This window comes from Lactuca sativa, chromosome 5, assembly GCF_002870075.4.
Source record: "Lactuca sativa cultivar Salinas chromosome 5, Lsat_Salinas_v11, whole genome shotgun sequence".
In the NCBI taxonomy this organism is placed as follows: Eukaryota; Viridiplantae; Streptophyta; class Magnoliopsida; order Asterales; family Asteraceae; genus Lactuca; species Lactuca sativa.
In genome coordinates this window covers 219,661,242-219,685,614 of record NC_056627.2, presented here as the reverse complement: position 1 = coordinate 219,685,614, position 24,373 = coordinate 219,661,242, and the positions used below count along the sequence as shown (strand labels likewise).

Below are 24,373 nucleotides of genomic sequence, written 5' to 3'. Positions count from 1 at the left end.
CTGATTCATGAAAATGATGGTGAGGAAACGCTTTCACTAAGTAGATTTTACGTAGATATCAATTGTGTTATTTGCATTTTCAAAAGTCGTTAGTGGAGCGCGTGTGGTTAACCGGCACACTAACATGGACTTGTGAGAAATGGAAAATGCCTAAGCAATTGAGACTATGATTACGACATCCCTTTTCATAGTTCTGAAAATTGTTTAGACACACATGTGAACTATCTAAGAAAGGGTGTATAAATCTAAATTTCAGAAGTCCAGTAGATTTCTGGAAATATGTCAGAGCTAGTGGGAGCATAAGTGTTATGCTGATAATCATCATGTTAGTGGGAGCATGATTATTACATTTAGTGTTGCAAGTTAGCAATGTTAATTATAGAAAACAAAGTTTCAATTCGTGAAGTTGCAGGGGTTGAAAAGTTGTTTTGCTATAATTAAGGGAGAGGAAATTATACTTCATTTCAAGTCTAAAGCTTAGATTGAGATTTTAATCATCTTTAGTCAAGAATATATATATATATATATATATATATATATATATATATATATATATATATATATATATATATATATATATATATGAATTTTATGTTGGAATGGTTCAACTTGAAGAAATTCTATATATATTGCGTTTTCAAAATTCGATTATGATTACGGCATCCCTCTTCATAGTTAAATTTTGAAAGCATGGAAAATAAAAAAAATATTGTAGCAAAAGACTGGTCTAGTATCATGTCTTTATGTCAAACATCATGAATCGTGTCCCATATGCTTCGGATATAGGATCGATTGCATGTGCTATAATATTCATCTTTTCTAAATTTTCCAAATGCTTAAGGCATTGAGAAGGGAAAAGTCTAGAACTGGATATGACTAAGGTGATTAAGCAATTGTCGAGGACAATCTGAGGTTTGCCAAAGATTGGTTGCTCAGGGAAAGTTGGAAGTATGATGTAAGTTGTCGGAAAGGACCATATTGACATATTCTGAAAAGAAGTAACTCTTGTTCGGAAGTGATAGTCAAAATGGGATTATGGAAATGTCTCCATAGGTGGAAGTTATTCAATCTATGTAAGATTAGAAAACCTTAATGCAAGAAGGATGTTCAAAGCAATGTACTTTGAATATGAGACTTCCGTTCCATAGAGGTTGACCTTCTTTGGAATACTCTGTAATGACTGGTGACAAGGTTTTGGTAACTTTGTGCATAATCATTACAAGAGGAACATTACATAAAAGTTTAAAATCTAACAGATTTTTTGGTAAATGATAGGAATCGGGGATTCTCACATTTACAATAAGGATTTGGGATTGTGAAATGAGTATCAATGGAATCATGTTCAATTGATCTACATCACAATGTAAGGATCATAGACAAACATAGTGTGCATACTTGGAGTATGGCATAACTATTGTTTTAGAAAAACAAAGTGTACATGCTAGGAGCATGGGACGACTGTTGTTTTTTATTCAAGTCTTAAGTTGATTGTTTGAAACATTATACAATGAATAATGTGTAATCAATATGGTGATAAATAAAAGGTGGTTCTATTTATATTCAAAAGGGTTCTGAGACCATATTGGATTCGATTATTATTGTGTTTCACTTTGCATGTTTTGACTTCCAAAATAGCTAGGTTATTCTTTCCGAATGACTAAGTTATTTAAACACTCCACAGTCGTTCATATGTTGGAAGTAGGTATGAATCAAGACTGTCATGAATCGAGTTTGTAGATGGCTAAATGGGTTTAGTCATAGCAATGGTTGCTACAACATTCATGAGTGCTCATAAGTTATGAGTATTGGATTAAACCCACGCTCACTTGTATCACTTCATGGAATTTATCTCGAGTGATCGTGAGACGGTAATATCATATAAATCTTCAAACCTAGAGATATGAGCTGTTACCTATGAGTTGGTTGTGCATTGATTGCACGTAAACGCATCAGTAACTTGATGTTATAAAACGTGCCTTTGTGTACAATTCAACAAGTAGTAGAACAGGCATATGAGTCGAAGTTTATTTGTTCCTTCTAGAAATAGAAGCGATATCTGGGCCCCTCGATGATTTTGTTATGACCTATGTACCGGCCGGTCAGAACTAAAATTGATGTGTTCGATTAAGTTCTTTGTCAAACAAATTGGAAATCGGGAAACAAACTGCTAGACAATAAGTACGACGTTGTTCCATGTATTTGTCCGGCTGATATCATGAGAACAGAGGATTATATGATCACTTATCTAAAATGGCGCTTCACAGTTCAACAGAGTTTTCGAGAGCTACGATTGCTGGTTGGTTCCTGAAGTAACATACGCAAATATAGTTATTAGACTTATCCAAGTGGGAGTCTGTTGGATAATGTGTCTAAGTCCATAACTTATTTGGTACATACTTGACCCGACCCGGCATGGTCCATTTGGGTTGCACTTCACCCGAACTATTTATGGATAATTTTATGAGAGTTATACACATATGTTTATTAATATATTGTAAGTTATAATATATTAATATGAAGTTATTTAATTAGTCTTAGTCTTAAATTAATTATGAATTAATTTAGAGATTAAAAGGAAGACTAATTAAATTGCGGGCTATTGTTTTATATGGTGTGGGCTAACACTCATTTGTTAATGGGCTAGGCTTATATGGAAGTCCATGGATGATCCATGGAGCTTTTAACCCATAGATCCTTGGAAAAGGAAAGGTCATGGGTTATTAGGGTTTCACCCTAACCATGCACACTATATAAGCATGCTTATGTTGCATGAAATAGCCACTAGTGTGGTTTTGTGTGTGTGGCCGATTTTCTATGTGTGTATACACTCTCTCAAATTTTTCCAAGTGTTTGTGGTGATTTGTGATTCCATTTGAGGCATTCACATTATTGGTGCTAGGCTCTCAAACTCCAAGTAATCAACCACCATCAAAAGGTATGTATTTCTACTAGTAGTTTTATGATTCATAATCCTTATGCTATGCTAGTTAGGAAGAAACCTTGGAAATTATTATTTGCATGTATTTTAGAAGAAAACATAGATCCAAGGTTTATTAGGGTTGCATGCACACTTAGGAAGTGTTAGATTGCTCAAAACCCAACAAACATATGTCATCATATGTTAATAGGTCACTAAGTGTGTTCAAGTCTTTACTTGACACCGAACGCCCAACCGACACCTTCGTTCGATCCACTTACAATAGGTGAGTTCATACCCCAGAATTAACCTTTTAAATGTTTTTACATGCTTTTATGGGGGGGAATACAAGTTAAACATGCCAGTTATCATATCAATCACATGTGATTGATAACCCGCATGCACAAGGATTTATTACACTGTCAACCATTTTACCAAGAATGATACTGTAAATGGTTTTCTAAAATGTTTTCACTTGTTCAAAGCTCTTCTCAAATTGTCTCTCGCGCTGTATGTTTTATTTCAAATTCAGTTACAGCGGCATTTTAAACAAAGGTTTTCTTTACCTATAATGTTTTATCAAAGTTTCATTTAAAATTTGTTTATGAAAGGTTTTCAAAGGATTTCTAAAGGTTTCCAAACTTATTTTATAAAAGAATACCAAGACGTGATTTTCCCAAGTATAAAGGTTTTCCAAAGTTTTCATCGAGTTTTCTTCCGTGTTTTTATACTCCTACTTTGTTAGATACTACTGCTTCGTTATACTTCCACTTAGTTAATGCTACTACTTCGTGATACGCTTTTACTTCGTGATACGCTTTTACTTCGTAATACGCTCCTACCTATTAACGCTTCTACTTCACGATGCACTTCTACTTATTAACGCTCCTACTTCACGATACGCTTCTACTTCAAAATACGCTCCTACTTCACGATACGCTCCTACTTCACGATACGCTTCTACTTGTTAAACACTTTAAATTCGTTAAATGTTCCTATTGGTTAAATGTATGCCTGTGCTTGTATAGATATATATAAATAATGCTTAAAGGACTTAGGAAGGCTAGTTTGCCCTATTTCCTTTTCTTCGTTAAGATGTGGTTTGGTGGGAATCGGTATCAAGTCTATCGGAAAGGACACCCTGAAAATCTCCAACTCACATCATCGGTAGACCGAAGAAGCAGGAATCCCGTGTTCATTCGCGATGGAGACTCGCAATGGACACTCTAGCTCACCTATTGGCATACTGAACTCCCTACTGAAAGTCTGAGATGCAAACGACCGACTCGCCCCCGAGTCAAATATCACCAATGCGGGTAAGGAGTTTACTAAAAATGTACCTAAGCACAGGTACAAGAGATAAGCATAAAACAGATATAACAAATGGGAGTAAGTATAGAAACATACCAGCAACCACATCTGGTGCTGCCCTGTCCTCCTCGGCTGTAAGCCGGAAGGCACGAACCTGAGCCTTCGGAGGCTCTGCCCTGACTGGTCTCCCATCCATGATACTCAAAGTAGCCGTGCTGGAGCCTGCGCCGGCTTGGTGGCTTGTAGAGGACAATGGGCCTTTATATGGCCCACCTTCTCACAATGATAACAAAGCCTGACTCCGGAAGTCGAAGCCGGCTGCCTGCAATCCCTGGCCAGACGCCCCCACTTGCCAAATCGGTGGCACCCACTCCCTGCCCGACATGTCCCTGAATGAGCCTTCCCGCACTTCCCACACGTGTGGCTTGGCTGTCCCCCAGTCCTGGTATCAGTGGTCTTGAACCGCTTCGGCACCGGTTGCGACTATGTCGGGGCCTGCCTCTGCTCCCTCAACTGTAGCTCAAGCTCTAACTCACACCGCCTGGCGGCCTCCTGTAACTCCAGTAGAGTATCACATCTCTGAGTGGCAACAAACTGATGGATGTCAGTCTTGAGCATGCTCAGATAGCATGTCATCTGAGCCTGCTCTGAGGCAAACTCCGGGAAAAACATCGCCCTCTCAGTAAACATACGGGTGATTTTGGTCACTGTCTCCGTACCCTGTCCCAGCTCCAAAAACTCTTGAGATAACTGCTCACGCTCGACCCTCGGAATGTAGCGAGCACTGAACATGTCCCTGAACTGCTCCCAAGTAACAGTAGCTCTCTGGTCATCTGTATACGACCCTGTCATCAATCTCCACCAGTCCTTTGCCCTGGACCTCAGCAGGTTCAGGGCGCATCTGACCTTCTGGTCAGTAGGACATGAACATGTAAAGAAACACCCCTCCACATCTGACAGCCACCTCATGGCCACAATGGGATCCTGAGTACCATCAAAAGTCGGGGGCTTCGTGTTATCGAAGTCCCGATACTGAAAAACTCGGCCTGCTCCCCCTCCTACCGCTGTTACAGCCGTGGTGGCTGTAGCGGCAACTGTCTCAGTAAGGGTTGCATATCTGTCATCAAAGTACTCCATCATAGCGGACTTGATAGTCCCAAACAACTCCGGAATCTGACCCCGGATAATCCCGACCACCTCCTCGCGGATGATCTCCCTGACTCGATCCTCTGTCAATAATGGCCCCTCCTGGCCGATAATCTCATGTGCTGCTGGGGCCTCCTGATCACCCTGTCCTGATCCTGATCCGGATCCTGTCACGAAACGCTTCATAACCACCATACTGAAAATATAATAGGAAGATATCAGCAAATCCGCATAAATGACCGGGAACCAGCTCCCGACTAAACCCTAGGGGTTGTGACTTCCTTGTTACGCGTATGGGTCCTATGCTTTCAGTAGTATGGGCCCCTACTACCTTCCATACCTACGTATATTTTTCTCAAGAATCACCACAACACCCTAACACTACACATACATCTGGTGGTCGCTCAACCTCACTCCTAGAGGAAGGCTAACTGTCTCGTAACTGACCTACCGGTCTCGCACAACCCACCTATCCATGAAACTTCCACCAACCCTGCAGCACTAGTGTATGAAAATCATACATAACGCTGGACCCTATAGACTTTCGAATACCTGATCCTACCCTAAGCCCTTCATCAAACAAGAAAAGGAAATAAGGCCAAACCAAACATTCTTAGGCTATAAGATCTTAGTTATGTACGATCGTGATGTATACACTAAACAACTATAGTAATGATGTCAATTTCATATAAGGAAAACCCCATGCTACCAGGAATCATGTAATCAAGCAATTCTATCATGCAATTCCTGAAGATCCCTAGCCTAGCACTAGCATGCTGTTCTAACATATCACATAATCAAATAACTGTATGGTATTTTGGGGTCACTTACTGGCTCCGGCTGATCGTACACCCTGCATCCTCCTTTACTTATTTTGAAAACCCTTTGAAAATCAATTTGAAAATCTTTTCCTTGATTTGAGACTGGAGTCACATGATTGTTCCTCCAATTCACTCAAACCAAGGCTCTGATACCAACTTGTAACACCCATAAAATTAAAGCCAAATTAAAACTTTTTAAACAATCCAAAAACCATTAGTTATTACAAAACTTGTTTTCAAAAGGTATAATATCAGAGTATCCCAGAAACATAAACATAAATATGAGGAGCTGTACGATCACGCCTTCGCCTTGTCGCAATCCCCTGATGTACCTGAAACAATAAACTGAAACTGTAAACCAGAGGCTTAGTGAGTTCCGCCAAAATACCCATACCCACAATAATACACATATAATCGTAAACAACATACTATGGGTCTAGTTAACCATCGGGTTGGAATACCCTAGGCCCTCAACCATCCGGTTGGAATGCCAACATACTATGAGTCCAATCATCCTCAGGATGGAATACCCAAGGCCTATAACCAATAGGTTGGAATGCCCACACACTACGAGTCCAATCATCCTCGGGATTGAATACTCACGACCCACAACATACAGGTTGGAATGCCCAGGTCTATTGGCCTTCGCACAAAGCAGATAAGCCTCAACCGCTAAACAAACATGTGCACATATAACAAATAATCACATAACAGTCTATAGACAATACTTGATCTAACGGATCATACAACGTAGCACATAACACCATCCTATCTACCAGGATGCCGATCTAACAGATCATACCACATATCATATAATATTATCCTACCCTCTAGGATACCAATCTGATAGATCATACTAGCATAACATAATCAGATAACAATCCAAAGGGATGGCCTTGGTGCCTTAGACCCTTGAGTATAGTGAGGAAAACTCACCTCGCAAGTAGTGCTGAAATACTGTAATTCTCTAACTGTTGTCTCACCGGGAATCCCGAACTGTCACATAATAATAAATACTAGGTTAGTACCCAACATTACTCCCTTGACTAAGTGTCCTCATAACTCATTAAGTCCATTCCCTTTTTGTTGGCCAAAGTCCCACACCAATCCCTCAACTTGGAAGTCCATATACATAAGTCCACTATTGGCCCAATTTACTAAATTGGGCCCAACCTCCTTATTGGGCCTAACCCCATGATCCACTACCACTCACTGGCCCAAAACATTTTATTTACTAAGTCCAGTAAAGGCCCAAGTCCCTTTACTCCATAAGCAGCCCAATACCCGAAGCCCAAATGTCAATGGCCCAACAGAGGACGTACGCGGGGCGTACTCCTCTGGTACGTGGGGCGTACGCGACCAGATGTTGACCACCATCGGGGTGGTTGACCCAGTACACTAGGCGTACTGGATTTACGATGGGCGTACTCCATAACTGGGCAAAACCTTATTAAGTGCTTAATGACTTAAGCACTTAAGTCCTAATCTCAGATCTAGAGGCCTAACATGCCCAGGGTCCATAAAGTCACGAACTTTATTACTTTGGACGTCCATAAAGTCCTAAATGCTTGGTTTTAATCCATTAAGACCTTATTTCTCTTGCATGGGACACCTACAACTTATGGGACCTTATTTTTATTACTCAAAGTCCCTTCAAGAGCCTGGAAGGATAGCTCTTTACGTCCACAACACAAAATACACCACTTTATGGCTTTTGGGACAAGAGATGCTTCTAATAAAGTAAAATGATGAGATCTAAGCATATAAGCATAAAGTTTGGAACTTTATACCTTTAGGAGCTTCTTGAGCACAAACTAACTTCAGATCTATGAACTTGATCTTCTTCTCCAACACTTGGATGCAATGCCTTCCTCTTGAAACACTCTAAAACACACCAAATAAGCTTACATCCACAAGGAAGAGCTAGGATTTTGGGGAGGACGAATGTAGGCAGTGGATGCTGAGGATAATCAGAGGAAATGATCCATAAGGGTGTTAATATAGTCCCCAAACCCTAAATATTAGGGTTTTCTCCTGACATGAGTACGTCCAACGTACATGAGTGTACGCCCAGCGTACTAGGGCGCGCCTAGTACGCTCAGCGTACTCCTTCCTGACCCAAAGTTGCAACTTTAGAACTTATACTTCTCATGGCCCAACTGAAACAACTCCAAGGACTACAATGGCAATTAAATAAAGAGAAGGGATTCGAAATATACCGGCGAAGTTCGGGATGTTACATATGTTGGGTTTTGAGCATTCTAACACTTCCTAAGTGTACATGCAACCCTAAATACCTTGGATCTATGTTTTCTCTATTATACATGCAAATAAGAACTTCCAAGGTATTATCCTAATCTAGCATACAAAACAATGAATGTAACAAGATAGAATACATACCTCTTGATGTAGAAAGTCTTCATGAAGCTTGAGTGCTTAGTGCCCCAAGTGTGACACCTCAAATGGAATCACAATCATCAAAACACTTAGAATGATTTGAGAGAATTCTACACTCTTCAAAATCGGCTAGCCCTTTCTTTACACACACTAGTGGCCGATTTTTCCTCAATAATAAGATGCTTATATAGTTACACAATTAGGGTAAACTCTTAATTGTCATGGCTTTCCATTTCCTTGGATCCATGGGTACAAATACACCATGGAGCATCCATGGACCATCCTATGGGTTTTAGCCCAACTTGATTATCCATGGAGCATTAGCCCACTATACAAGTATGGATGATTTACACAATCAACCCATATATTTAATTAGTCTTCTTTTGATCACTTAATTAATCCTAGATTAATTCTTGATCAATACTAATTAAATAATCTTATTATTCTTATTATTAATATACTAGAACTTATAATATATTAATAACCATAAGTGTCTTATTTCTCTCATTCAAGTGCATGATGGTATGCAACCCAAATGGACCATGCCGGGTCGGGTCAAGTCTTACCAATTATAGTTATGGACTTAGACATTAATCCAACAGTCTCCCACTTGGATAAGTCTAAAACTATTATTGCGTATGACTTCAGGAACCAACCGGCAATCGTAGCTCTCAAAAGCTTTTGTCGAACTCTGACCTTGTCGATGAACTCTGACCTTTGTCAATGACTTGTCCATTAGATAAGGGATCATATATTCCTCCATTCTAGATATCATATGGACTGAGACATGGATTATAATCATTCTCTCTGTCCATTTGTTGTTTCCCAATTTCCGATTTATGACGACTGACTAATTGAACAAATCAAATCAGTCCTGGCCCGGCCGAGCACTTCCATTTGTCATCATCAAATCATCGAGGGGCCCACAGATATCGCTTTTATCCCGAAGGTAAAAGGAACGGATAAACTTCGACTCATATGGCTTGTTCTACTACTTGTTGAATCATACACAAAGGCACGTTTTATAGCACAGAGTTACCAAATGCGGTTTCGTGCAATCAATGTACTATCAACTCATAGTAACAACTCATATCTCTAGGTTTGAAGAATATAAGATATTATCGTCTCATGATCACTCGTGATAAAATCCATGAAGTGATTCCAATGAGTGCGGGTTGAATCCAATACTCAGAACTTATGAGCACTCATGATTGTTGTAGCCTTGTCCAACACCTTAGACCTCTACAACCCATCATGACAGTCTTAATTCATATCTACTTCCAAAATATGACCGACTGTGGATGGTTTGAATAACTTAGTCATTCCGGAAGAATAACCTAGTTTATTCGGGAAGTCAAAACATGCAAAGTGAAACACAATAATAATTGAATCTAATATGGTATCAACCCTTTGAACATAAATAAAACACCTTTTATTTATCACCATATGATTACACATTATTCATTGTATACTGTTTCAGCTATCAACTTTATTCTTGAATTTAAAACAATAGTTGTCCCATGCTCCAAGCATGTACACTATGTTTTCTTAAACACTAGTCATGCCACACACCAAGTATGCATACTATGTTTGTCTATGATCTTTACTTTGTGAACTAGATCAACTGAACATAACTTCAATGATTCACTTTTCACACTCCCAAATCCTTACTGCAAATGCAAGAATTCCAAATTCATGCCATTTACTGAAATCTGTTAGATTCTAAACTTATATGCATTGATCCTCTCGTAATGATTATGCACAAAGTCATAAAGACTTGGCAACAATCATTACAGAGTATTCCAAAGGAGATCAACTCCTTGGAAATATCCTTCTTGCATTAAGTTTCCTTAATCTTACACAGATTGAAAATTCTAACTTTGAAACATTTCCAGATTCCATTTTGACTATCACTTCTGAACAAGAGTTGCCTCCTTACAGATTATGTCAATATGGTCCTTCCAGAATTATCACTATACTTCCAACTGTCCTTGAGCAACCAATCTTTGGTAAACCTTAGATTGTTCTCGACAATTGTTTAATCCTTTTAGTCATATCCAGTTCTAAACCTTTTTCCCTTCTTAATGCCCCAGGCATTTGGAAAATTTTAGAACGGATGAATATAGCACATGTAATCGATCCTATATCCGAAGCATATGGGACACGATTCATGATGTCTCACATAAAGACTAAACCAGTCTTTTGCTATAATATTTCCATTTCAATTTGCCAAGTTCTCATAATTCAGATTATGAAAAGGGATGCCGTAATCATAATCGAATTTTAGAACGCAAATAATGGACCCGTATACAGAATTTCCTTATGTTGAGCCATTCCAACATGAAATTCATATATATCCTTGACTAAATGATTAAAACCTCACGATCTAAGCTTATAGATTTGAGATGAAGCATAATTTCCTCTCCCTTAATTATAGCAAAACAACTTTTTCCCAATTAAAACTTTTGTTTTCTATAATTAACATTGCTGACTTGCAATACTTATCATAATTATCATGCTCCCACTAACATGATGATTATTAGCATAACACTTATGCTCCCACTAGCTTTGACATGTACTCAGAAATCAGCTGGACAGTCTGAAATTTAGATTCATACACCCTTTCCGTAGATAGCTCACCTGTGTGTCTAAGCAATTTCAAGAACCATGAAAAGGGATACCGTAATCATGGTCTCAATTGCTTAGGCATTTTCCATTTCTCACAAGTCCATGTTAGTGTGCCGGTTAACCACACGCGCTCCACTAACGACTTTTGAAAATGCAAATGACACAATTGATATCTTCGTAAAATCTACTTAGTGAAAGCGTTTCCTCACCATCATTTTCATGAATCGGAGAGAAACCTTATGACACTTAGATTTATATGGTGTATGAGTTCCTACCCATATGAATTTGTCAAACCATAATCACAAGACAAAGATAATGACAAATCCAAAACCATATGGATTGAACTCAATCTTAACTTCTTGCCACCTGGCAGCTCAAGGGCCTGCCATTGCTTCCAAGTTGTTATGCAACAAACTGAGAACTCTAAGAACTCATATGCAAAGCCAACTTTAACTGGAATGGGCACAGATATGTCAACACGATAGGTTATAAACCTCAAGTCGTGTGCTAGTGAAGAACATGAGGTTTTATTCTTGATTATTTCTTGAGACTTTCAAGACCTTTAAGACTCCCACTGTCCTCTTGACATATAAGACTCCCTTGTCAAACATCCAAGAGATAGTGCGGATTCTAATCAAGAAAAACACTTTACCCAATTGGCCTAAGTTGGTCTTTGTTTTATCCAAAACATCACAACTTACCAATTTCAAATGTACAAGAGTAGAAAACTTTTACTCTTACATTTGACAAGTGTTTTAAACCTTCTTTTGAGACATGTCACTCAAGTTACAATCTTGGAGTATGACTCTAAGACTTGTATTGGAACGAAGTATGACTCATCTTCTTGATTTAACCATTTCAACAATTCAAGTTCCTCTTCTTAGTCATAAGAATGCACTAAGATTTCCTTAGAGAACTAATTTTGATATGGTTTCTTAATCATTAAGATGATCACAAAACTGATACTAAAGTACTCTCCCATCTTTTCAGATATGAGAAACTTTTATCCTTCTGCCTAATTTGATTCTTCTTATCGATCTTTTGTGGTGGACTTAATCAGTGCACAAGAATGTGTACTCGATCTCTTAGTCCTTTACTTGACTCACACATCCATGTGAACAAGTAATTAGTCTTAATTTTTCCAAAACTCGAAAGTTCTCATTCATCATGCTATACAACTTGCATGATTCCAAGTTCCGGTCTACTTGAAACTTGGGTGATGAGAATCTTTCCTTATTTGGTAAATTTAGACATCACCACAAATGAAAGAATCAATTTCATGTTTCCACTCTTGCTGTTAATGGAATCATATAAGCAACAATTTTTCCTCAAATGCCATTGTAAGGATATTTTAAAAAATTTTCTTTTATTTTAAAACTTTGCGGAAAAACTTATCCTTACAATCCATATGAAAACTTGTTGTTATCTATTCCTTAAGCAATATCTCATAACTCCTAAGAAGTAGCTCAAGAATCCGATCTTCAAACTACGCGATAGAAATCCATCTACGCCATCAGATTCAGCATATTCTTTCTTTAAGTTTCTTCACTTTTCTTTAATTCTTAAAACATCACCATGTGACCCAGTCACATCATGTATCAAGAATCTCAGAATAGAAACTTAACAGAGTTAGATAGTGGACTTTACCTGAAGTAGAGTCAAACTTATTGACTTTAACATCCTTAGGTAAATTTTGGCAGCTTCGCAACCAATGCCCCTTTCTTTGGCAATATAAACATATGGACCCTTTGATAAAGACACACAGGACTATCACAGACTTAGCTTTTCTCTTTACCATTTGGTCAACCGAATTGACTATGGCCGATCCCTTTCCATTGGGAAGAGAATGCTTTACTGGATTTCCTGTGTCACTATTGTCAATGTCCATCAAGTATTAAGGAAGTTGATCTTAACAAATAGATAAGATCATTAAGGGTCTTGTCATAGTCTGTTTCATAGGTGTCCCAAAGGAACTCACTATGTGACTTAGAAAGTGATTGAACCACCAACTTTCTCAATACTTTGACACCCAACTCTCCCGGCTTGTCAATATGTGACTACATCTCCAAGATGTGCTCACACCTAGACCTTGCCTTGCCAATAGGGCTTGAGTGACCTTAAACTTTTCAAGAACTTGTGGGTTAGGGAGAATAATTGGAGGAGGAGAAAGAAGTATGATATCCATGGGACATCATCTTCATTAGGAAACCTTGTTTCAAGAGATTTGGGAAGATCATAAGTGTCTAAACCAGACATCTTTTGGGAGATATTCAAGATAGTTGATCTTAAGTCCTTAATATGACACCCAATATGAAATATTAAGGCTAGGACCCAACAAACTATTTTATAACTTAGAAGAGGTATGCCGTAATCCAAGCTATAAAATATTTGAAGGTAGGTGAATGACGATTCACCAATTTCCACCAAGATAAACGAAATGTATTATTAGGTTTTAATTGGTTTTGAAACTCCTAGATCTTTGAGATTCATTGAACTTTTCAAAGGCATGTTTCAATCTCGAGTGTGCCCTTCAGGTTTTGTGACTGGGATGCCGAGGATCACAAAACAAGGTGTGAAGTAACCATGCAAATCACTTGGTACCCTTAATAATTACCCCTCAATCGATGTGCCGGTTAACCACACACGCTCCATCAATACTATGATAAATATTAAGTCACCCTTTACCTACCTTGTTAAGTCCAAGTTAGTGTGCCGGTTAACCACACACGCTCCACTAACGACTTAGACAAAGTGTAAAGTGTAATTTCATGGATTAGCACCTTATTCACATTTTTCCTAAGTAACTAAGATTGGGTATTATTAAGAGTTTAGTTACTTAGTATTTTTCATTAATACTTTTAATGAAGGGAGAATCCTAGTCCTGTCAAACCCGTTCGGCTAACGACCCTCCACCAGTCAAGCAAGCGGTGGGTGAGAGTGGACACTCATTAAGTTGCCATTTTATAGGCAACAACCTTATACCCACCTTATAGACCGGCTTCGTGAATGAGGCGTACTAGCGGTAAGACTGACTTTACTCTTATACATATATATATTATTAACTTATAATATTATAAAGTATAAGGGTTGAATTTTAACTTTTAAAATTCTAAGGGCTAACTTGGAATTAAAGTATTCATAAGTGAAAACTTTACAAATTCCAAAACTTGAGGGCAAGTTTTGAAACTATTCAAAACTAATTAATTCCATAACTTATGTGTTTAAAGTAGTTTTAATCCAAAAACTCTTCAAGTTCCATAACTTGAGGACAAGTTATGGAAGACTTTAAACTAATAAAAAAATTAACTTTTCTTTATTTTATAACTTATGGAATTAATTAAGGTTACACCTTTTTTTTATTTTATTTTATTTTATTAAATGAAGAGACTCTTGGTCCTCCATAACTTGAGGACAAGTTATGGAGTCATAAAACCTTTTAATTAGAACTAGACTCTTCATTTTTGTAACCTTTGCCAATTTTTATGAGTTTTATGATTCTTAAATGTGACTTTTCATATAACTTGAGGACAAGTTACAAAAACACATTTTAGAATCAATTCTTAGATTAATTTGGATTAAAACCAACTATCACATAATTTTCATCATTAATCTAAATTCACTCATAAAACAAGATAACACAAAAAACTTTTGGTGATCCATAACTTATTCTTAAGTTATGTAATCCTTTAAAACATTAACACCAAATTTTGTAACTCCAAAAAAACTTTGAATCAATTTTTTTTTAAAAACCTTTTCATATCCATAACTTATGGAGGTTTCAAAAAATAAAACTCTTTAGATCAAACTTTTAAAACTAATAAAATAATCATATTATTTTATCTTTTATTAAATTTGACCTAATTCAACTCATAAAGCAAATTATTCAAATTTTACAAATAATTAGTTTTTCACAAGAACAAGTAATTATCGTAAAATTTGACAAACTTCATGTTTTTTTTTTCTTTTTTTTTCAACTTTGAAAATAAAATATTTGCATCAATATAACAGAAAACAACCCGTGGCTCTGATACCACTGTTGGGTTTTGAGCATTCTAACACTTCCTAAGTGTACATGCAACCCTAAATACCTTGGATCTATGTTTTCTCTATTATACATGCAAATAAGAACTTCCAAGGTATTATCCTAATCTAGCATACAAAACAATGAATGTAACAAGATAGAATACATACCTCTTGATGTAGAAAGTCTTCATGAAGCTTGAGTGCTTAGTGCCCCAAGTGTGACACCTCAAATGGAATCACAATCATCAAAACACTTAGAATGATTTGAGAGAATTCTACACTCTTCAAAATCGGCTAGCCCTTTCTTCACACACACTAGTGGCCGATTTTTCCTCAATAATAAGATGCTTATATAGTTACACAATTAGGGTAAACTCTTAATTGTCATGGCTTTCCATTTCCTTGGATCCATGGATACAAATACACCATGGAGCATCCATGGACCATCCTATGGGTTTTAGCCCAACTTGATTATCCATGGAGCATTAGCCCACTATACAAGTATGGATGATTTACACAATCAACCCATATATTTAATTAGTCTTCTTTTGATCACTTAATTAATCCTAGATTAATTCTTGATCAATACTAATTAAATAATCTTATTATTCTTATTATTAATATACTAGAACTTATAATATATTAATAACCATAAGTGTCTTATTTCTCTCATTCAAGTGCATGATGGTATGCAACCCAAATGGACCATGCCGGGTCGGGTCAAGTCTTACCAATTATAGTTATGGACTTAGACATTAATCCAACAACATATATGTAGCTTAACTGAGATGACTTTAGTTGTTTGTCACTTTGTTGTCATGAAGTCATCAATAAGCCATTGGATTGTCTTGATCAAACAATCCAATAAACAAAAGCTTTTCGCTTTGTCGGTGTTCGTAAGTTTTTTAGGTTATTCTTTCAAATTATTGCATGAAGTTAGGTTATTTTATCTTGCAATTTACTACGCTTGTGTATGCAATGTTATATAGCCAAAAAAATGGAACTATTTTCAAAGAATCATAGATTTATCGGATTGTTGCATTTTATTTGTAACATCCAAAAATTACTATGTAAAAACTTTTGTTTTTAAAACTATCAAAATCATCATTCATTCATTTAAAAATCCATAAAGATGTGATAATATATAAAATTGTCATCAAAGTATAAATCATGTCATAAAAAGCAGAATACAGATGGATGCGTTCAATCACACCGGGTCCTTCCATTTCAAATTGAAAATACCTGAAACCATAAACATAAAACTATAATCACAAAGCTCATTGAGTTTTCCAAAATACCACCTGCAGAAACATACATAACAGAAAGAAATTAAGCTCGGTCTATTTCACCCATGAGTCTATTTCAACTCCTTTGGTATCTTTCAACCGATATTGAGACTATTTCACCCATGGGTCTATTTCAACTTCTTCGACATCTTTCAACCTGGGTCTATTTCACCCTATAGCTAAACATACAGTAATAACAACAAGAGTCACAAACACAAAAACCACATGCATGCGTATCAACAAGTGTCACAAAGACAACTATCATTCTACAAATCTAATTTACTGGGCCGGAATTGATGCCTTCGACCCACGAGTATAGTGAAAAGACTCACCTCAAAATGCGGCTCTAAATCCGCAAGCTCACAAAGTCCCAAAATGGTGCTAAATGTCACCTGGATATACACGCAAGGAAGACCCTTAGTCTACCTTTCTAAAACTAGAAATTTGACCAAGGTCCACAACTCAAAAGTCAACCCTCAATGCCAATGGACAAAGGTCAAGTCAACAATCGAACATTTAGCTTCAGCGACGCGCCACACCGTGGCCGTCCTTGGCTATGTCGTGGCACCCGATCAGGACAAAACATTCGATCTAACCCCAGTCGCCACGACGTGGCGACCTGATGCCACATCGTGGGCACTGGATCCAAAACAACTTAATGGATTAAGCTGCTTCCTTCAGTCCCAAGAACTCCAAAGCTTAGATCTAGTCCAAAATATTTTCTAGAAGGATAAAGTTTCCAACTTTATCCATTAAGTCCACCCAAAAGGATAAAATCTCTAACCCTAGCTTCTATGAGGCTAAAAATGGCAAAAACTCAACCATTAAGCACTTAATCCCGAAGGTCCTCAGTCCAACTTCTCCAGTATGCTTCTAGGACTGCTAATGGTCCATAAAAATCCAAACTTTATGGACAAGTATGACCCATGCATGTCCTTCTTCAATCTAGGTTAAAAGGGGAACAAAATGACCCAAAATCTATGCATGGTTCACATCTTACCACAAAATTCCATATCTATAAGATATAACATTCAAGGGACATAGAGAAACCAGAAAGTTGCAATCTTTATCTCTTTTAACCACTCAAACCACTCCAAAATGACCAATACATGCTCCAAAACCTCGATCTATGAAGAAGAACACAAAAAGGTTGAATCGTGAGGACTTATATGGAGTCCAAAAGATGTAGACAAATGGAGGAAAGGATCACTTGCTGAACCAAGGCAATAACTCTTCTTCTTCTTCCTTCAAAACCACTAAAAGTTTACTAAAATGAGAATAAGAGCACCAAGGAGGATTAGGGTTAGGGTTTCTAGGGTTCGAGAGTGATGGCGGGTGAGAATGAACAACCCCGGCCTCCCACTTACCTTTAAATATATGGAAAATCAGGGTTTAAGACGTCAGCGGTGGCCACATCATGGCCTTTACTTTCTAGTCGTGGCGACCCCTAAAATCAAATTTATAATTAAAATAAAATATATGGAAAACCTCATAAAAACCCTATATATTATATCTTAATGCTTAAAAAAACCTATATCATTTTTTTGTACAAATTAACCACTATTCTTTCTAACCTTTGATTGTTTTCATCCTTTGTGACTGTTAGCCCAAGCTAACCGGTAAAATAGATGATGTGGCTTATATTGGATGACATGGCCTTAAATAGATGATGTGGTTTTAATTTAATATGGGTTAAATTGGGTGTGTCTCCATTCTCCTTCTCCAGAAGCTGCAATCTTGTTTCTCGTTCTTCTTTTGTCAATCACCTCAAAGCTTCATTACAAAGACATGGACAATATACGCCAATTATTGGCTTTACTCATACTACAAAACCATTTAACATTTCTCAAATCTTATAAAATCTTTTCCACTCTCTAATTTCTCAATTCCATCTACTGCCATGGACGCCGCCATCGCCGCCGCCGATGATTCTAGCACACCACCAATCCCCATCCTCAGACGACGGAACTCCAGCGGGACACCAACTGTCGTCACAAAACCCTGCCACTCTTCTTCCTCCTCCTCCATCGCCACCACAACAACTGCCACCACATCTTCATCATCTTCTTCTTCAGTGGATTTTGAGCTGATCCCGATCAAACCCACTTGTTATACTTCCCTCCGGGACATACTTCCATCGCCGACAGCACATGTCCAACCCCCTAAAGTTGCTTGCTCCGCCGTCCATTCGGGTTATGAAATGTCGATAAGGAATCACCTTGTGAAACATGCGGCATGGGCTTACCTTCAACCCATGTCCACCTCCCCTGAATCCGACGGAACCACCGTTCTGCATCGCCTCTGGATTTAATTCTTCAGTGTTGTCATCCTTCTCATAACCGCAACCTTCGATTGCCTCCTCCAAGCAGGAATCACCGCCTCGAATTTGTACATCCGTCCACCACTTCTATTCTACCGATCAAAGTCCCCTCGAGCGTCTAAATCTTAGCCAAACGGGTTCTCTTTGACCCGAATTCGACCCGGATCTACGTAGCTACCATTTTAGAAGCAAACATATATGGTTCTTTGGGCAAGTGGCTTGAGCAAGATTGAAGCCATCGAACAGAAAGAAGAAAAGAAAGATCACCACTGCTGCTTACGATTGAAGCCATCGCCATGACACTATTCATCATCTCCTTCCTTTATCCCTGCAATAAAAAAAAGGGAAACACCTACTGCGGAGACCTCCCTTATACCACCCTCATTCGAACCCAAAACATCCGAACAGCCTCCTCCTTCGATCGAACCAAAAAAAAAAAACTTGTGAATTTTTTTTTCGAGCAAAAGAAAGAAGAAAAGAAGGATGTCTTGATTTTTTTTTCCGGATACACAGCAAGAACAAACAACAAATTAGAAGCTATGTTTTGTTTCTTTGTTTTTATTCTGGCTGCACAAAGGAACACGTCGGACTAATGAGAACGGGTAACCTAGGGTTACCTGATGAATTAGATAGTTTAAACGGTTTCAGCAAAAATAATGATTAAAATGACCAAAAAAATAATATAAGGGTTTTATTAAGCATCCAAGAATAATGCATAGGGTTTTTATGAGGTTTTCCCTAAAATATACCTAAAAAACTGGATGTTACATTATTATTAGTTGATGTGAGTGTCTTATATGTTACTATTAGGATTTATAGTTGACGGGAGTACGATAGATGTTATTTTAGGATTTTGAAAAAAAAGGAACTAGAAATATTTATTTATTGATGTTTTAATTCAAAGTCTGTAAGCATACAACGTTTTAGATGATATTTGCAAGCTTTAGATAACATGGATATGGATCCATAGCTTATAATACATAAGGTTAAAAAATACCTTTAAGTGTTATTAGTGTTGTAAAAATCTCGAACTGGTCCCGATTAATCTCCGAATAGCACTTAGGCGCTACCCAACCGACTAGGAGGAGCCTAGCGATTAATCTCTGCCTACAAAATGAATGAAGCAGTAACAAACGATGAAATTTTAACACTTTGAAGAAGTTATATCTCAATAGAAATTATTGGAGGAATGGTTATAATTATATTAATCATATTAACCTATTTTTATGATGTTAGCGACATTTACGAACTTTGTTATGATATTAATAGGACTGTTCACTATTTGGATAAAACTGAATTGTCCAATTACACAATTTGGATTGGACTATTTGGTTTAGATATTCGGATTTTTTGATAGGTTTTCAACAAAACCGTATTATTATTTTGTATTTTAGATTGATTTTGGTTTATAAAATAAGAACAGATTAGTCTAAAAAAACCTGAATAACAATTTATTATTAGATTAAAAAATATTTACTAATTTTGTAATTTATTTTTTCAAATAGGTTCAAAAAGTGCCGCCAAATAAAAAACATTAGTATGCATTTACTCTCAATAGTTTTTTATCTACAATATATTAAACTATAATATTACTTGTTAGTAGTTTTTTATAAATTTAAATCACAATTAAATAATTTGTTTTTACTTCTTTTGTAAAATTGGGTAATACTACAATTATATGTCGTTTTAAAATGTTTCAGTTTTTGAAAACCGAATTATAAAAACCAATGTTGTAAAAATCGTTCGACGTTAGCTAGTCGGTGGACTGGGGTCAATGGATTAATTGACTAGGCGGAGATTAATCGGGGGTCATTAATTGCTAATTTGTTGGATTTTAAAAAATTAAATATGACTAATATCATATAAAAGTTCATAAATACCACTAATATCATAACAAAATAGGTTAATATGATAAATACAACATTAATTATACCTCAAATAGTTTCTATTGAGATATAACTATTCAAAGTGTTAAAATTTCATCGAGTTCTACTGTTCCAGTCTTTTTGTATGCATGGATTAATCGCTAGACGCTCTCTAATCGGTCAAGTAGCGCCTAGGGATTAATCGGGATTTTTACAACACTGATAAAAACGATCCAACCGAATTATAATTGGATCAGATTGGATTGGATTAGAATTTAGTTTGGACTATTTGGATTCATGTTTTGAAAACCAAAATTATTTTGGATTCACTTGATTGGATCGGATCGAACCGATCCATCCAAACGAACACCCCTCGATATTAATCATATTTAAGTTTTTAAAATTTAACGAATTAGCAATTTATGGTCCCGTTTAATCCCTCGATTAATCTTCGCCTGATCGATTAATCCTTAAAACGTCAAACGTTTTTTACAACCTTGAGTGTTATTGAAGGTCTACAATTTACTTGCTCAAACCCTCAATGTCTCCTCTAATGCTCGATAAACCTAGTTGTCTGGTTGACATACTCCTACGTAAAATCTCTTAAATCACTCTTGACAGGTGGATTTAAAAAATAATTTAAGAATAAACTAGATTTACGATTTATAAAAAATATCTCTTGCACCTTCCTAAACCATCTCTATTCTCTCTCTCTCTCTCTCTCTCTCTCTCTCTCTCTCTCTCTCTCTCTCTCTCTCTCTCTCTCTCTCTCTCTCTCTCTCTCTCTCTCTCTTACGAATTTCTTCTTGTCAGGAAGGAAAATATCTATTAAGTAATGGGCTTGGAGTCCCGGACTACTATTTGAAGCCCAAGCTTACTTAAAACTAAGTTTCCAGTTTCGCCTCATACTTGATTTCCCATAACATCTATACTAATAAATAAAACCTATTTTCTGCCACATGTCATGTCCTCATTGATTTGGACATATGAGATTTTAATAGATTTTTAGAATTTATTTATTTCCACATGTAATTTTCTGATTTGTTCACATATCATAATTTATTTCGGTTATAATATTGAGAGAAATAAATGCTTCCTTGAAAAAGAATTGATATATTTATAATGTAATAAATGTCATAATTAATGAGAGCTCTAAAACTGATATTGATATTAAATTTAATGTTTAAATATTGATATTAAATTTTTATTTTTAATAAACCCGTGTATTTTCGAGTCTTACACCTAGTCTATAATATGTATAGTATTATTTATAATAATATAATAATAATGCATTTCATGGCCCAACTACAATACTTATTATCAAATCAAAGTAATATATATATATATAATATGCTCCAGAGTCTTCCACCGTCGAACAGAACAGCTGCCATCTTACAAAGCTACACGTGTAATTTAAGACTTTAAGAACCACGTGTCGCCACCAAAACACCTATCCACCCACGTCATTAACGGTACCTTCTTCCTTGTTGATCCTAATACAAGAAATGAAAAGAAACCAAAACCCACACACAGACACACACGACAAACCCCTCTGCGAAGAAATGAAAAGAATTACTTCTTTTATACCCACAACTTTGGCAACATTGGAGAAGCATGTAATCCCAACATCTTCACCCGTACGAATCAGTAAGCAAAAACCCATTAAACGCACAATCATTCGTAAGCACAAACACAAGAAACACACCACAAAAGATTTGTTCATGAATCAAGTTGTCTCCTACCTTATTTCTGATTCTTATATGTATAACCCTTTGGTTTCTCCTCAACCCACCTTTGATTTGCTTCCACCAAAACAGCTCTACTCCACTTTCGCAGGTAAGTTTTACATCTATGGTCCCTTCGATTCTTCTAGTTCCATAAGTCGAAAAACACAATCTTTTCCCGTATAAATCGGGGTTTATATTACTTGTTATTGTAGGAGGCTATGGAGATGTGGCTCTACCAATTAGGGGGAGGAACAAGAAATTGATTGAAAAAGTTGTTGACTTTCTTGAAGCCGACTGCTATTTGTATTCTCCTTTGCTTACTAATGAGCATGTTTGTTCCAAGAGTCTTCCAGCAAATCCAAGTTCAGGTACACTCACTCAATTAATCTTTGAGCACTAATAATATGTTTTCATCTAGGTGTTTGCAGATCATTTCATTTGCTATAACACTATTACCTAATTCGATGAGGTTTCATTTTGTTGATTTTCCAGTTCAGTGTATTTTTTCTTTCTTGTTCATAATATTTCATCAAGAGAAATAAAGAAGCCATAGTTTTGCTTACTTAATTATGAAGCAGTGACATGTTAATTTTCAATCCAGAAACACCTGTACACAATATTTGCACAACAAGAGAGATTATAACAACCCATAAAGAGAGGACAACATATGGATAGAGGTTCATGAACCCAAATCTTGTTTTGGTTTCAGGACATTTCAAGACTCTCGGGGGAAGTGAAAAAAGCACAGAAACACAGGGAAGACCTGTGGTTACTGGAACTGTAGCTTATCGTGAAACAATGAAGCACATGTTTCGCCAGAATTATGGCACTAAACCCATCCGAGGTCCTTCATTATGGTTATTTACTACTGATATATAGGTTTCCTTCTGAGGCCAAACATGTTTTTTAAACTAAAGAACGTATTGTTTTAAAAAAAAAGACAAACATCATGTTATTTTAAATTATTATGAAGATAACTACAACCGTTATTCTACTAAAATCTTTAAACAGTTCTCTGGTTGTCCTCAAAAAACAGACCGTAACCTTTTTTTCTGGACTTTGCAAGTCGTTTTATATTTTCTTATGTATCAGGGGCAATGCTTGAAACTGAGACAAAGAGCTCTGTGGAATAAATATTGACAACTTTCTGGAGAGAATATACATGTGTGTGGTCTTTCATGCATATCTGTAAGGCGACTAGAATGCTGTTCTTATAGTCATCATGTTCTAGTCTGTTCTTATAGTCATCATGTTGTAATGTGGATAGATTTGAATGGTTAACGGTTTAACTGGTTTTATCTAATGTTCATTTTAATGAGGACAAACTACAAAGTCTAGGTTGTAACCAAGTGACTGAAATGGTTCTTTGTATTAGATTATGTTACAGTATAAGTCGTTAAGTCATTAGAGTTTGTTTAGCCTTAAGGGCATTTTAGTCTTTTCCATTATAAGTCGTTAAGTCGTTAGAGTTTGTTTAGCCTTAAGGGCATTTTAGTCTTTTCTATGAAATCTTCTGTTACAAGTAGTTATAGACAGTTATATATTCATGTATAGTTTTCAGTTGTAACTTAAGCATTCAGATAATAAGAATCAAATACAATTTTCTCTTTCAATCATAACATCTCAACATGGTATCAGATTAGGTTCTTTGATCTTCATCTTCATTTCTCATCTGTTCTTCAATTCATCCTACATTCATTTTCTTTTCTTATCATCATGTCTTCATCAAGTACTAATTCTTCTCCAACTATCGATCATACCAGTCCTTATTTCATTGCTTCTTCCGATAATCCAAATTCTGTTCTTGTTACCTCTGTTTTCAATGGTGCTGGGTTCAATTCATGGAAGAGATCAATGATGATCTCTTTAGCTGCTAAGAACAAAATTGGATTCATCGATGGCTCAATCACAAAACCTTCTGATTCAGATCCT

General features: G+C 36.6%; 2 protein-coding genes and 1 long non-coding RNA gene across 5 annotated transcripts; 2 read left to right on the top strand and 1 right to left on the bottom strand.

Moving 5' to 3' along the window:
- Positions 1-6,380: 6,380 nt before the first annotated feature.
- Positions 6,381-8,364, bottom strand: LOC122198072 (uncharacterized). The gene is made up of 3 exons (XR_006191903.2): positions 7,986-8,364; positions 7,132-7,191; positions 6,381-6,527 (listed from the first exon to the last, which is right to left on the bottom strand). It is a non-coding gene; the product is annotated as an uncharacterized LOC122198072 (long non-coding RNA).
- A 10,065-nt stretch (positions 8,365-18,429) lies between these two features.
- On the top strand, positions 18,430-18,840 carry LOC111885246 (uncharacterized). The gene has a single exon (XM_023881518.1). It carries the CDS (start codon positions 18,430-18,432, stop codon positions 18,838-18,840), a length of 411 nt encoding a protein of 136 aa, XP_023737286.1.
- Positions 18,841-22,228: 3,388 nt separating this feature from the next.
- Positions 22,229-24,054, top strand: LOC111885243 (uncharacterized). Of its 3 annotated transcripts, none has more exons than XM_023881512.3 (4): positions 22,229-22,550; positions 22,654-22,809; positions 23,151-23,285; positions 23,534-24,054. In XM_023881512.3, the coding sequence occupies exons 1-4, from the start codon at positions 22,277-22,279 to the stop codon at positions 23,572-23,574; spliced, it is 606 nt and encodes a 201-aa protein (XP_023737280.2). In that variant the 5' UTR covers positions 22,229-22,276; the 3' UTR covers positions 23,575-24,054. The 3 variants fall into 3 exon arrangements, with proteins under 3 accessions (XP_023737280.2, XP_023737282.2, XP_023737281.2); XM_023881514.3 differs by having other exon boundaries at positions 23,151-23,298; XM_023881513.3 differs by having other exon boundaries at positions 23,151-23,320.
- The last annotated feature ends 319 nt before the right edge of the window (positions 24,055-24,373 follow it).

Excerpts from the sequence above, each read along its gene's own strand:
- LOC111885246 (XM_023881518.1), top strand. The coding sequence starts at position 18,430 with ATGGACGCCGCCATCGCCGCCGCCGATGATTCTAGCACACCACCAATC.
- LOC111885243 (XM_023881512.3), top strand. The coding sequence starts at position 22,277 with ATGAAAAGAATTACTTCTTTTATACCCACAACTTTGGCAACATTGGAG. Across the intron at positions 22,810-23,150 it reads TCCAGCAAATCCAAGTTCAG|GACATTTCAAGACTCTCGGG; the intron begins GTACACTCACTC and ends TTTTGGTTTCAG. Across the intron at positions 23,286-23,533 it reads TGGCACTAAACCCATCCGAG|GGGCAATGCTTGAAACTGAG; the intron begins GTCCTTCATTAT and ends CTTATGTATCAG.